Genomic DNA, 16,250 nt, shown 5'->3' with positions numbered 1-16,250 from the left:
AACAGGATACTAACCTCCTGCCTCTGTGAATGGCAATAGGTTAAGGTGCCACAAAACTAATCTCAAAGGAAGCAGGGAAAACAGTTCAAAGCCTCAATATGGGAAAACAGTTGAGTGATGTTCACGTTTCAATATAACCAACTGCAGAAAATGTTCATATAGCAAGAAAGCAGCTCTTAATACTGCTGAGACTAGTGAAAGAATAATAAAGCCTTTCTGATACATTGTAAGAAGCTTGGTCAAAAAACAATGTAAGCCTTAGTTCTGCATGAATATCGCCTTACTTCAAAGGATTATTATATTGCCTTGTTTAAAACATTACATAGGTTTGTGATAGCATTCTCATTTGTTTTAATGTATTACATACCGTTTAATGCTCCAGTAATACTGGAAAAAGTGTGGGCTCATATGCTGCTAGGTTAGAACTCCTAGCATCTTTTGTGTTTAGTCATTGTGTAGTGGAGGCTACACTTCTTAAGTTACAGGCGGGAAAGCTGGACATTCATAGAAGTAAATGCAGCAGGTGAGGCATGTTGCTGCCAGAATAGTATGGCCTACCCAAAAAGCCTCCAAAATGCATTCCAATATCATGTACAGGTGATCATGTACAGTCCTCGACTTACAACAGTTCATTCAGTTCATTCGAAGTTACAACGGCATTGGAAAAAGTGACCCATGACCGTTTTTCACACTTAGAACCTTTGTAGGATCCCCATGGTCATGTGATCAAAATTCCGAGAGTTGGCAGCTCATTCACATTTATGATGGTTTCGTGTCCTGGGATCCCTTTTGGAGACCTTCTGACAAGCAAAGTCAATGGGGAAGCCAGATTCCTTTAACAACCATATGATTAATTTAATAATTTCAGCGATTCACTTAAACATTGTGATTTTTAAAAGAAGTTATAAAATGAGGCAAAACTCACTTAACAAATTTCTCACTTAGGAACATAAATTGTGGTTGTAAGTCGAGGACTACCTGTACACGATTACCAAATAATAATCTAACATGAACCAACTACAGTAAGTGATTAGATTCATGCTCAACTAATACATGATTGGTTCAGTTCTGCTTAATGCAATATGCAAATCCAGCTATTGACAGCCAAATTCTGCCTAAGTCTATTAACCATACAATATACCATTTTAAAATAATAATAATAATAATAATAATAATAATAATAATAATAATAATAATAATAAAACTCCGCCGTTGCCGGTCCCAAGCCCGGATGAGAAAGGAGGAAGGTTGGGATCAGGTTGGCATCTGGTCCCGTAAAAAAAACCCCGCCAACCCATACAATATGGTGAAAAAAACAAATAAGAATTCCATACCGCATCGGTCGTCGCGCGGGTTAACAAGGGCCGCGGCGGATGTTGGGGTCCCTGGACATCCGTCGACAAGTGGGCTACAAGTGGACCAGCCAACAAAACGACAAAAATATAGTGCAGATGAAAACCGTGCCATAATGGCCTGTTACTACAACTCAGAGCCAGAAAAAAGAGGCTATTTAAAGCGAATGTATGAATTATGGAAACAACAATATCCAGATTCAAATGTTAGTGAACAACGACTAGCAGATCAAAGGCGATTTATTATACGGAATAAAGTGTTTAGTGAAGTTGAACATGAGGAAATTCAGGCAAATTGCAAAACCCAAAAAACAATATCACAAGCGGAAATAACTGATATTCAAGACACAACTAAAGACATTATAGTAGAACTCCCAGAAGAAGCTCTTGGGGAGGAAATAACACCACCACCAATAGAAGCAGTTATCACTGAACCAAATGATGAACTAACTCAAAAACAAAAAGAATTGAAGGATAAGATCATGGAGCATTTTCTGCTTAATGAGGAAAGGCAACGTTTACCATCACTAAAAACTGTGCCTAAGAAAATTTTGGCCCCTATCATGAAAATGGTTAATGCAGTGTTTTCAACAATTGAACCGGGATCCATCTTGGAAACAAACCAGTTAATGTACAGCGCAGCTGTAATAGTCACTAATGAACTAGGCATTAAAATTAAAGTACCTAGTCATACAACAGAAAAAGCATCAAAGCCAAAGTGGAAAATCCGTTTAGAACAAAAAATCAAAAAATTAAGGGCAGATGCTAGTAACTTAAAGAACATGCATGAGCAACGGCTTAAAAACAACAAAATCATAGATCGGCTAATCAGGAGATATAGATTGGATACAAGAAACATCAATGAAGCTGTAGAGATTGTAAAACAGCAGATAACAGCAACAGCTAGAAAAATTGAAAGATATGACGCACGAATCATCCAATATAAACAAAATCAGCAATTTCGATCAGACCAACGGTGTTTTTATCAAAGTCTTAATGTAAATGGTGACACCAAAAGTGAAAAACCAGAAAAACAGGCCACAGTTGAATTCTGGAAAGAATTGTGGGAAAATGCAAAGGACTACAACAAGGAAGCAAAGTGGATACATGACTTTGAGAAAAGCATTGGCAACAAACAAATGCAAGTATTAGAAATAACAACTGAGATGGTCAAAAATCGAGTTAAAAAGGTAAAGAATTGGACATCACCTGGAAAGGACCAATTACATGGTTTCTGGCTCAAATATCTGACCAGTTTACATGCAATATTGGCCAGGCAACTGAATGAAATTTTACAAAAGGGCCAAATTGATGAATGGTTGACAACTGGAAAAACATACTTGATTCAGAAAGATGCAACTAAAGGAACAACACCTGAAAACTACAGACCAATAACATGCTTGCCAACAACCTTCAAATTACTCACAGGCATTATTGCAGATAACATGATGGATTATTTGGAAACAAACAACATCTTGCCAGTAGAGCAAAAAGGCAACAAAAGAAGGAGCAGGGGCACAAAAGATCAGCTTCTAATTGATAAAATATTAGAAAATTGTAAGAACAGAAAAACGAACTTGAATATGGTCTGGATTGATTACAAAAAGGCATTTGACTCACTGCCACATAGTTGGATCATAAAATGCTTAGAAACAACTGGCATTAGCAAAAATATTACATCCTTTACTGAAAAGGCGATGAAACAATGGAGAACTGAGTTGGCAGTAGGGAATGAGATCTATGGAATGGTTAATATCAAGCGAGGAATTTTCCAGGGTGATTCACTTTCACCTCTTCTCTTCATCATCGCAATGATCCCACTATCAGTAATCTTAAAAAAAATGAAATTAGGCTACCAAACAGCCAAAGAAGCTGAAAAAATTTCACATTTACTATATATGGATGATTTGAAACTCTATGGAAAGTCAGAAATAGAAATCCAATCATTGACAAACACAGTCCGAGTATTCAGCACCGATATTTCAATGCAGTTTGGCATGGAAAAATGCGCCACTGTATCCATAAAAAGGGGCAAAATCACTGCATGTGAGGGAATTGAAATGCCCAATGGCCAATTAATTAAATGCAAAGAAAATGAAGCCTACAAATACTTAGGCATTCTGCAGTTGGATAACATCAAGCATGGAGAAGTAAAAACTATTGTCAGGCGAGAGTACACCAACAGAGTTAGGAAAATTTTAAAATCTAAATTGAATGGTGGAAATACAATCAAGGCCATAAATACCTGGGCAATACCAGTTATAAGATACACAGCTGGTATAGTTAACTGGACACAAGCTGATTTGGACCTTTTGGACCGAAAAACCAGGAAACTAATGACAATGCACTACAGTTTACATCCACGTGGTGATACTGATAGACTATACCTGCCCCGAAAATCAGGTGGCAGAGGATTATTACAAGTGAAGCAAACAGTTGAAGAAGAAAAACATGGACTGGCTGATTATTTAAAAGAAAGTCAAGAACATCTATTAATCGAAGTAAAGAACAAAAATCTACTGAAGGCCCAACAGACGAAACAAGAATACAGAAAAGATGTGATAAAATCAAGAATGGAGAGTTGGCAGAACAAAGCACTGCATGGCCAATTTCTGGAAAAAATAAAAGATAAAGTGGACAGTGAACAAACTTGGTTATGGTTAACAACAGGTACATTAAAGAAAGAAACAAAGTCACTAATCCTGGCTGCACAAGAACAAGCTATCCGCACAAATGCCATTAAGGCCAAAATCGAAAAATCCTCTGATGATGCCAAATGCAGACTTTGCAAAGAAGCTGACGAAACTGTTGATCACATACTCAGCTGCTGTAAAAAAATCACGCAGACTGATTATAAATTGCGGCACAATTCAGTAGCACAAATGATCCATTGGAATTTGTGCAAAAATTATAATATTAAAACAGCAACAAACTGGTGGGAACATCAGCCTGAAAAAGTCACCGAAAATCAGATGGTCAAGATCTTGTGGGATTTCCGTATACAAACCGACAAAATACTGGCGCATAATACACCAGACATCACACTGGTTGAGAAAAATAAGGTCACAATCATAGACATCGCAATACCAGGTGATAGCAGGGTCGCCGAGAAGGAACATGAAAAAATCGCAAGATACCAGGACTTAAAAATCGAAATTCAACGACTATGGCACAAACCAGCAGTGATAATTCCAGTGGTAATTGGCACACTGGGTGCTATTCCAAAAGCACTGGAATTACATTTAAAACAGTTAAAAATTGACAAAATCACCATCAGTCAAATGCAAAAAGCCGCACTGCTTGGATCTGCACGCATATTACGAAGATACGTTACGACGTCCTAGGCCCCTGGGTGGGGCCCGACCAGTAACCAATGCCAAATCCGGCGAAACAACTGGCCGCTGTGATACAATTGTATAATAATAATAATAATATATTAATTTTGAATGCCATCCTATTTTGAACGACTCTTGCACAGCTCACAACAATCAAAGAGATTGCAATAAAATCAATAAAACATAAAGGTAAAGATAAAAGAAGGAAATCACAAAATATGAATTATGGGGTGAAGAACCAGGCCTTCACAATTCTTCACGATTCTTCCAAACAATAGAATAGGGGTCATTTGGATATTGGGGACGAAGACCTTATTCCAGAGAGGAGGTGCTCTTTATAGAGAAGATATGCTTCCAGGGTCCTGAAATATAACACTGTTTAAATGAAAGAACCCGGAGCTGAAGGATTAAATTAGCAGGTAGATACTATATTTAGCTCAGGAGTCATTGGGATTATTTGGTTTGCAAATTTGCTACAGATGGCTAATTTCTGCACCTTTTTCAGTTGAAAATAAGACATGTTGTAGGTTTTATATATATACATTTGAAATCTGCTGCTGTTATTGGAATTAAAATAAAATCAGATAGTTCCTGAATATGATTTACATTTTCATAACTAACATTATGAGGGCAGAATGTACTTTCTGCTTTTTGCGTTCTGCACCCTGATGAAAAGATATTCCTTTTATAATGCTCATGAATTCTTATCTAAGTATTATAGTCTTTTAATAAGAAAAAGAAATGAAAAAACCCTCTAATCTTTCCCAATAGAACTAGGGGAAAAATTGCATTTCGTTATCATAAGGAGAACAAAATATCATTCAAAATGTTACATTGGAATTCACATTTTCCTACATCCAGTTTTACACAATTATATAATAAGCTGCTGAACTCATAATGTTATATTCGGATGATTAAAAAAGTAAATAAAATCCAAGCCTAACTCCAAAAGAATGAAGAACCTTTAATAACTGCCTGGTAGGTAAAAAGCCATGCTTTATGCTTGCTTCGACAAATGACACCAGTGTATTCTGTGATAAGATAAAAACCAGGGAAGAAGCAGCTATAAATTAAAGCTTGACATCCCACGTGTTCTGCAAGGTGAATGAATAATGAAACCAAAGCATGGTCAACATTGACAATGCCTCTTAATCCATTTTCTCTGCAAAAGGAAATCCTTATTGGGGAGAAGCAATAGTGAAGTCAGAAGATCAGAAGGTAAATAGATTACAAAGATCCTCGTCTCTGAAAATGAAAGCCACATTGGACAGAAATGACTACAGTCCCCATTTTTATCAATGACTTATACTTCAGCATCATCTGAAATTTGTCATGATAGAATTATGCTGAGAACAAATAGCGATAACCTCTACATAAGCAGCCAGCTGTGCTGTTTCAGTGTCTATGCAATTAAGAATGTGTCCAGTTTGAGGAAAAACTGCAGAACAACCCAGGGCCTTTTGGTTTCTATTCATTTTTATAAACTGCAAGCTGATATTTATAGAGTTTTGCTATAATACTTTTCACTTATATTCATGTCTTACTTTGTTGCCTGCCTCCATAGGAAATTTCCTGAGGTAGCCAATTCTGGAACATATCAGCAAATCTTTATTTTTGCAGATATTAAACTATTGCAAATTAATTCCCAAGTAAGCCTTTATAAAAAAAAATACAAACAGTATTGAGTATGTCCCTGAATTTGCCTGTTAACTCATTTTTACTTTTGCTTTATTTAATTTTAAGCATATAACATAAGCCAATTTTAACAGCCTACTTTTTTGCCTCTTGAGTTGAAAGAAAATTTCCTCTGTGATCACCCAGCAATACCTTCCCAGCTCTGGAAGCATTCGCTTTCCATTTAAGCTCACCCAGTTACTATTAAGACTCAATAAATGTCACATTCCATTTGTGCAGGAGAACATTTTCATGGACAGCCAATCAGAAGGTGAAGCTGAAATAAATTAAGCTGTACATCTACTCTCACTGCAATCTTGTGTAATTTATTTATCTTGATAGGGTTTTCATGAAAAATCATATGCACTGATAATTTGAGAATCTTTGTTTTTAACTTTTGGTTTATTAAAAGATTCTTTACAGTATCCAAGCCTTGAATCATTTTCCACAATTGTAATTTCAATGTAGCTGCTCACTTAAATTGAGAGTTCATACCATGATGTAGACTTGGTTAAACACAGCTATAGCTACATCTGAACAAACAGGTCTCTGTGAAAGAGGAATAATAAAGCAGGCAATAAAATTACCTCCAGCTTCACGATCCCTCATTTGCTACTGCTTTCATCAGCTAGACTAGCCCATCGCAAGGACCATGGCAAACAATTTTATGAGGGGGGGGGGAAATCCAGGGCTTTTTGATCTAGAACAGTGGTTCTCAACCTTCCTAATGTCGCGACCCTTTAATACAGTTCCTCATGTTGTGGTGACCTCCAACCATAAAATTATTTTCGTTGCGACTATGTAACTGTAATTTTGCTACTGTTATGAATCGTAATGTAAATATCTGATATGCAGGATGTATTTTTATTGTTATAAATTGAACATAATTAAAGCATAGTGATTAATCACAAAAACAATATGTAATTATATATTGTGAAATATTTATTTCTAATTACAAATAAATGAAATTTTATCTTGAAGCATGATGTAGCACAGGGGTCGGCAATCTTAAACACTCAAAGAGCCATTTGGATCTGTTTCCCACAGAAAACACCGGGAGCCACAAAACCTGGGTGGGTGTGGCCAACTTAACATCACTCCCACCCAGTCACATGACATTCCCCCCCCCCAGACATGCCTACCCAGGTTTCATGGCTCAGTGTTTTCTGTGGCAATAGGGTTTCTCTCTCTTCCCCTCCCTCTCATTTCTGTTTTTCTCTATTTTTCCTCTCCCTTTCGCTTCTTCGTTCGTTCCTTTCTTTCTTTCCCTTTCCCTATTTCTTTTTCTTTCTTTCTCATTGAATACGATAGCAAATCCAAAATGAAGTTATTAATTGTAGGACTTTGCTTCTCTGTAATATTTTCATGGTGAACTCTAAGTTGATAGAAGCTGGCAAGATTGTACCAACAGCAATCGGATATATATTTTGATTTCTTTTGACTTTGACAATATAATACGTTATCCAAAATTATAAATAATCTTATTTTCAGATGCATTTTTTGCCATCTCTGTTATTTTCTTTTAAAAATATCAGAAGCTTCCAATTTGTGCTTTATGGCAAACTGTAGTTTTCTTGCTAGAGATCTAGCTTGCCATTGCTTTCGTCATAGATCTGAGAAAGTTAGTTTCTTTCTATCTATCTTTTCTCTTCCTTTCTTTCCCCCTGATTTGTTTCCCCCTCTCTAATTCTCTCCCTTCAGCTCTCTTTCATTTCTTTCTCCCTCTCCCCCTTCTCCCTCTAATTTGTTTCCCTCTATTTTCCCTCTCTCCCATTCTCTCCTTCCAGCTCTCTTTCATTTCTCTCTCTCTCTCTCTCTCTCTCTCTCTCTCTTTCTCCCCTTTTTTCTTTCATCTCTTTCTTGCACATGCAAGCAAAATACCCTTGTGGGCCGGGATCACGCTGGCGGGGACAGTGACTCCTTCTGCTGCCATCACTGAGAAGTGAGTAGCTGGCTGTAGCTGCACAGGAGAGCCACGCTGTGCAGGAGATTCCTCAGCACCAGACTCAGGTCAGCGCCAGCCGTGGTACCTTTGTGTTGGCTCAGGAAAGAGCCGGAGCAGCCGTCTCTGGATGCAGAGAGGGAAGAGTTCCAGAGCCCTGCAGAGGTAGAGCCCTATGCAGTACAGGAAAATTGGAGCTCTTTCCTCCCTATACCCAACCAGCTGCTGCTGCTGCTCCCCATTACCCTCCTTCCTGAGCCAACACGAAGGGAACCAAGGCTTCCACTGACCTGAGTCTGGTGCTGAGAAGTCTCCTGCACAACATGGCTCTCCTGTGCAGCCTCAGCCAGTTACTCACCTCATTGTGCAGTGGTAACAATGGGAGGAGAATCATTGTCCCCTCTGCCTTGATCCTGGCCCACGAGTATATTTTGCTTGAGTGCGTGCGCAAGAGATGAGCACGAGAAAAGGGCTGAAGCTCTTCCCGACACTGAGTTGCCTGCGAAGGACGCAGAATAGCAAAAGCAGGCGAGAGGCTTGTGCCTTCTCGGGGCGGAGAGCAGATTGCATGATTGGGTCAGCAGGGAACTGCAGGAGAGGGACCAAAGAGCCGCATGTGTACACTGTAGCATGGGTAACAGTCTTAATAGGGAATCTCAGCATATGCGCATCCCATGTTCCTTTATTTTATTTTATTTTCCCAGCCTTGTTTTATGCCTCAGAAATGGTACCTCTTGGCTTTTGTAGATCTGCCCATCAACCTCCATCACTCAGAGCGAGCTGCTTTCCCAGCATCCTCTGCGCTGCATGCGTCTCTCTTTTCCCCCTCCTTGCCTCCATTCCGGCTCCTACTTTCCCACCTACCACCCACCCACCCACCACACACAAACACACACACACACACACTCACTGATCTTGGGCACTTGGCCGCCTTCGGCGAGAGGAGCAGCAGAAGCCCCTCCCCTACCGGCACAAACTTCCAACCTCGCAGACTTGCAACCAGTAACCCCCTCCTCCCCCTCCCCCGTCCCCAGTCCGGTCTCCTTTCCCTTCTTCTCTGTTCGGTTTCCTGCTAATGGTCTCCCCCATAGATCCTGGCAGAACTAAGCAGAACCGGCTCAGCCTGTGCCGGGGGGAGGGGGGGAAAGCGATGTCAGGTGGAGACTCGGCGGCCGCCGCAGCCTCTCCTCAGCTGTTGCCCTTCTCACTGCCCAAGCCTCCCCTTTTGTTGCAGCTCAATCCTGGCGAAGGCGTGAACCCTGTAGGAGCTCATGGGTAGGAACAGTCACTGAAAAACACCTGCATGGGAGGCCGGCCGGACTAACCTGCTGGGAAACCCATCAGTCTTCTGGCACCCCTCCTTCTGCCGCGCGGATAACCTGAGTTGCTCCTTCCCTTCGGGCTGGCTTCTCGCCAGCCTCTCTGTGAGAGGCTCCTTGGCGACCTCTGTGAAAAGGTTGCTCGACCGCCAAAGGGGTCATGACCCACAGATTGAGAACCGCTGATTTAGAAATATTGATGCCATTGGTGCCTTTTCTGCTATAATGTGTTTGTTTGTCTGTTTGTTTGTTTTGCTGCCTGTCTCACTCTGAAAAGTACCTCTGGGTGGTTTACAATTAAATGACAAGCCATTAGCAAAATCCAACAAAGATCCAAAAGCGGATGGCCCATTTCCAACTGTAAATAACCAATGGTCTATGACAATTCACCACAGCCAACTCACCATGGGACAACAGTTACACTAATATCAAAGAAATGGTGGAGTAGAATAATTAAATAAAGGATGCAAAAGGAGGGACAGAATGAATGTGAATGAAAAAAAATTATTATTTTTCATTTTAAATAATTAAATTGAATTGTTAAATTGTCCTATGGTGAATTGTCCCATAATGACTTGGCCGTAGCAAGTTGCCCCATTTCAAATAACCATTCCTGGCAATGGTACCTGTAACAAGCTACAGTAATGCCAAAATGACACATGTGTGTAATTTAAAAATGCCACGACTATGTACCGTATTTGTCAAAAATGTCTGACAGAAGAATGTAAGTTGTAGCAATTCTCTGATTTACATCATCAGACATATGCTGTCATACCCTTGCTTCCCTTTCCCCTCTGGATGCCTATGATTTCTAGAAAATCTGGTATATCATCAAGCTTTTTTTTAATCTGTCAAATCCTGTTTTTGTGAAGAACTTAGAGCATTATATTCATCTACTCATGAAATGGTGAAAGCACATAGACCTCCCTCAGAATCATACTTATCATGAAAGGGTAGCCCTTTCAAAGTTATGATGGATCTCCCCCAAAGTTAGTTATCACCTGTCCACAAAATTATGGCTGCTACCTCACGCCATTGAATTTTCAGTGCTTGATAACCAATTCGCATTTATGATTATAGTGTCACATGGTCACGTGACTGCAATTTCTGCCTTTTTTGCTGGTTTCTGGCAAAAAACACCCATTAAAAAGAATGAATTTGTTTAATAACCACATGGTAATGCTTAACTGTGGTGACTTGCTTTGCAACTGTCATAAAAACAGTGGAAAGATCTAGTCAGGTCATATGTGACTGGCATAATTATCTCAATAACTTATGACCAAAATTCTGGATTCAATTGTGGTTGCTAAGTGAGGACTACCTGTAGTCTTCTAATTAAAGTTAAGAAAACTGAGACTTCATTGTACAGGATAAAGTCAGTATATTGGCCCAGTAGATACCTTTCAGAAGGTGTTTCCTTTATTGGAAGCTAGAAACTCAGTATCTACCAAATGCCTGAATTGTTTTTCCTCCCTCCTATCTATTCCTTTTATGTAAGTGTCATTTCTTCTAGATTTTAAGCCTTAAGACCTCTTAATCATTTCTGACAAGGGAGAAAGAAAATCAGGATTCATTTTATACCAGTGGAACTTGGAATGGGTACTATTCTGTCTCTCTCTGGAGTACAATGGAGTACCTGAGAAACCTATACCAGAATACTACAGAACACCCATGAATCCCAAGTCAACCTGAAAGAAAGAGGTGTTTTGAAGTGGTCATTGATTTCCTCCCAAGATGAGCTGAGACAGCTATGTGGTGATGACCACATAAACCTAGTTGAATTAATTAAATAAATGTTGTATGTATAGTCTTCTATGTGCCCATAAGAAATGCAATGAAGACCAAGACTAAACCTATCAATATCAGCTATTTTCCCTTGATTCTGGATCAATGACAAGAAAAAGTTGAAAGAATTTTTGGACACTCTAAGGATTTGGAAAGGAAGGTCAAGGAAATTGTATATAGGCAGTGTTTTCATCAATCAGTTTCTTTTCATTGCTCATTTTCAATTCTCAAGGGTGATGGGGCAAGAAAACAGGATTCTAGAAGTCAACAAATGGCTACATAAACAGAAAGGTTGCATTCTATGACAGTGGCTTGTGCAATCTTCATGGAGGGCTTCTGGAAATTAATGGACAACTTACAAAAACTGGGAAATATTTTGGACACTCTAATCAGTGAGGCATTAAACAAAAACAAAAGTGGACTGGAGTGACAAAAGTCTTGAACTGAATATCTACCTCAGGACAGGGTCAAGAAAGCAGAACACAAAAAAAGCAGGATGCTGGGATGGAGTCTTAGAGCTTCTTAGGACAAGACTTCAGAGATACCAGTAGGTGGTACTCAAAACCTCCTATATTTTAGCATTAAAGCAAAAAAAAAAAATATGGGAATAAAAAGGGAAAACCAATGTTCTTAATTCAGGAAGACAAATGCAATGAGATAAGCATCATTGAAACTTGTTGGGATGATACTCATAACTGGCATATAGCTCTGAAAGTACATTAATAGGAAATGGAAGAGCAGCATAGACAAACAGAAGATAGTATTCAGAAATTATAGAAATTCTGTCACAAAAGGTAACAGATTGAACTGAGGCTTGCAAGAGATACCAAAACAAACAAATAGCATTCTTTGGTTATATTAGAAAATGCAGGCCCATTGCTAAGAGAAAGTGGTGAAATGTGTGGATGATGGTGAGAAGCAGGACTTCCTAAATCCCATTTTATAGCCACCTTCTTTGAGAAGGAAAATGGAGCTGTGGGTAGCAATTTTTATGCTACTGGGGGAACAAGGAGTCAGCTTTGAACATAGAAAGACAGAATAATAAAGAACTGAATTTGTCTCCAGAGTCATATGGATTATATCCTGCGGTAGTTAAATAATTAGCAGAATTGATTATAGAACTGTTCTCAGTAACCTTTGAAAACTTCATGTCTACACTGAGCAAAGTCCTTGAACAGATTATCAAGCAACCTGTTTGTGAGAGCTTGAATTGGCATGTTAAAATTAAACAGGAGTCAATACAGTTTATCAAAACCAGTGCCTGACTAATATGACCGCCTTCAGTAGAATTTCTAGTTTAATAATTCACAGGAAGGCCACAAAGTATACTTGGACCTCAATAGAACCTTCATCAGCTAGACATCAATGAGTAAAACATGAAGTAGGTGATATTAGTTAGATGAATTCACAATTACCTGCATGATTGAACCTAAGGAATGCTCATTAATAGCATCCCTTCAGATGGTAAGCACTGAGTGACTCTAACAGTTAGACATATAAAGATCTGCATATGGATAACAAAAATGTAGGGGATAAATAGGATGGATAGACACTTGCCTGGCAGAAATACATCTGGCTATCTTCGTCAACCAGAAATAAAATGTGAGTGAGCAGTGTAATTTAACTTCTAAAACCGCAAATGCTATATTAGGATATAATAACAGAAGTAAAGAGTCCAGGAGGTAACTATGCCACAGGATATAACTGTTCCACTCTACTCTGCCCTGGTCAGAATCTACTTGAAATGCTGCATATGAATCTGGGCACCAGAGTTTTAAAAAATGGACAAAATGGAACAAATTTGGAGGGGACTCACAACAGCAAAGAATCACGAAGAGCAGTTAAAAAAATCTAGATATGTTTATAATAGCAATTTTCAAACATCTGAAGGGCTGTCACACTGGAGTGAACATCCTCTTTTGCCCTTATCAGTTAAAATATAAAGAAGGAGATTCAGGTTAGGCATCAAGGGGACCTTTCTGAATGAATGATCTATCAGCCAGGGGACAGGCTGCCATATGAGGCAGTGAGTTCTCCTTCACTAAGCCCTGAAACAGATGGCGGATGTCAGAGATGATCTGATGGCTCCTGAACTGAATGAAAAGTTGACCTAGAGACTTCTAAAATCCCTTCAGTTCTATGATTCTGACCAGTGGGATAGTATTGGTTGAAACAAAATAAAATACATAGCTTTATCTTGTCAGCTTCACGACTAATTTTTCATAACTTGTAGAAAGATAATATATTATTCAGAATTCTCACAATCCACTGCTTTATGTTGATTTTAAAGTGACCTGTAATATGTACTGTCTTTCAAAAGAAAACAAAAAGCTTTTAGTGCAGCAGTCAAGTGAGTATATTGCCATTTTATATACAGCTCAATTTATTTAAATCACTTATTTAAATTACTGCACCTAGAATGAGCAAATAGAATAAAACAACTGGCTTATATGACACTCTTTGGCAACTAAGAGATTCAACAAAAATATTTAAAATGTGGAAAAAAAACACCACCTGTCAGTTCAGTAGATTTTAAAAATAATTTCTTAGCATGTATTTATAATACACACTAGCATTTCTATTAATATGGTATAAATTTGTTTCCTTTTAAAACACTAAATCAAAGAATATTACATGTATCCTAAATATTTTCTGCTATAGTTAAATAAAGGTACATAAAACCCAAGGCATCAATTCCACTTTAATCATTCATAGGCTTAGCTAACAACTGAAAGGATTCATAACTGAATTTTACTCGTATTTTTATATAACTCAATTTTTTACTTGTACTCTGAGTCATTTAGACAGTGAGGTGGGCAGTGTGTAAATGTAATTAATAATAAACAAATATCTTCTTGCTGTCCTTCTGCTCCTCCTTTTTGACCCTAAATTTTCCAGATAACAGATTTTCCTTTGCTTGCGGTACAGTATAAAAACATCCATAATTAAAAGCTTTTCTCAATTACTGACCTCGACCAACGGCCTTGGTTTGCGCTCTACTGTAAACTTGAAGTGGCAAAGTTCACAGTAATTGGTATTTGAAGATGAGAGCCAGTGTTCCAGGCAGCTACGATGAATAGTCCCCAAGGTTCCAGTACATTCACAAGGAGAAAGCAGGTCTTCTTGACTGCTGCCTTCGTGGCAAATCCTGCACATTGGTCGGTCATTGAAAGGACTGAAAAAAAGGGATTAAGTTGGTGCAGGAGTCATACATTGAAGGAACATCAAGGTTATTTGGTTATTTCAAGGTTAATTGTACTGTATACAGTTGAACCTAAGAGCCTAATTCATTGCTGTGCATAATCTCTTTCCATCTACCTACACTGTAATCTTACCATAGTAGAAGAATTAACAAGGCAGCTCCATTCTTTATGAACACTCAATCAAGTTCTCAACTACACGGAGGAGAGCCTTCTCGGTGGCAGCTCCGACCCTGTGGAACGATCTCCCCGTGGAAATTCGTACCCTCACCACCCTCCAGACCTTCCGCACAGCCCTCAGAACCTGGCTATCCCGTCAGGCCTGGAGTTAAGACTACAACCCGCCCGAATAGTATGAATGTTGTGTTTTAATTATGTATTTGTCTTATATGTTAAAAGTTTGTCTCCCCCCCCTTTTTAAGTTGTAAGCCGCCCTGAGTCCCCCCAGAGAAAAGGGCGGCATATAAATAAACTTTAAATCTAAATCTAAAGTTATATAAAGAAGCAATCCTTAAACTTTATTAGTTAATGTGATCTGGGCAACATTCAATTCTGCTCCCAAATGAGTCACCACATATGCAGTATATTGTGGCGTGAAACAGAGGGGGAGGGGAGGAAGGAGTGGGGAGAGAGATGTTCCTTGATTCTCTAATACATTTGTGCCAATATCGTCACCTTGGAATCTAGCCAAAATTGCTACAACTGAGAAAACTTCTTTCATCAGTCTACCAAAAGTTCTACTTTGTCCCATCCCCCATTCTGAGTTTTCAGTATTCTCTACATTTTTTTCTCTTTTGTAGCCTCTTTTACAATTCATGTCTGCCATTTCCTCTGGATTATATCTCATGATTTGCAACTTTAGTTTGCATTCAGAGCTTAAACCAGAGTTTCTTGAATGAAATGTTATGGGAAACTGCTTTAACAAATTCCAGAAGTATTATATTAAGATACAAGGAGAAATGAAGGTGAAGAGTGCAAAAACTCTGTTTCAAACTTTATTATGGCACATGACCCCATCAGAAATCCAACATAATAAAGAAAACTTGACATATAGAACATTTAACAATCTACTTTATTAAACTAAAATTGTTAACATTTGGGATGAGCCAACTTCGGATATAGCAGTTGTTTATTGGATGCGGTGGCTCAGTGGCTAAGACGCTTAGCTTGTCAATCAGAAAGGTTGGCAGTTCAGCGGTTCAAATCCCTAGTGCCATGTAACGTCGTGAGTTCCCGTTACTTGTCTTCTGCAAACCTAGCAGTTTGAAAGCACGTAAAAATGCAAGTAGAAAAATAGGAACCACCTTTAGTGGGAAGATAACAGCATTCCATGCACCTTCAGCGTTTAGTCTTGTCAGCCACATGACCATGGAAACATCTTCGGACAGTGCTGTCTCTTCGGCTTTGAAATGGAGATGAGCACCACCCCCTAGAGTCGGGAACGACTAGCACATATATGTGTGAGGGGAACTTTACTTTTTTATTGTACTGCTATTAATTACACAGCCGCATCAGAAATGTAAGAAAACCAAAACTGTCTGTGACAGGTGAATCTCTTAGGGATGCAATTGCTTAAATTGAAATGGATCATTTTATACAACAGATAATCCTATGAAAAGATGTCTTGAGAATGAAGCTCTTTT

General features: G+C 38.8%; 1 protein-coding gene across 2 annotated transcripts in view; it reads right to left on the bottom strand.

Annotated features, from left to right (window-relative positions):
* Positions 1 to 16,250, bottom strand: part of MARCHF3 (membrane associated ring-CH-type finger 3) — a 118,924-nt gene that overhangs the window by 17,464 nt on the left and 85,210 nt on the right. For both annotated transcript variants that reach the window (XM_032214291.1, XM_032214292.1), the window contains exon 3: positions 14,378 to 14,582. In XM_032214291.1, the coding sequence (XP_032070182.1) occupies positions 14,378 to 14,582 (205 nt within the window). The remainder of the gene's footprint in view (positions 1 to 14,377; positions 14,583 to 16,250) is intronic.

This window comes from Thamnophis elegans, chromosome 3 (assembly GCF_009769535.1).
Source record: "Thamnophis elegans isolate rThaEle1 chromosome 3, rThaEle1.pri, whole genome shotgun sequence".
NCBI lineage: Eukaryota > Metazoa > Chordata > Lepidosauria > Squamata > Colubridae > Thamnophis > Thamnophis elegans.
Note: the sequence above shows the minus strand (reverse complement) of the source record. Positions and strands in the feature narration are given on the sequence as shown.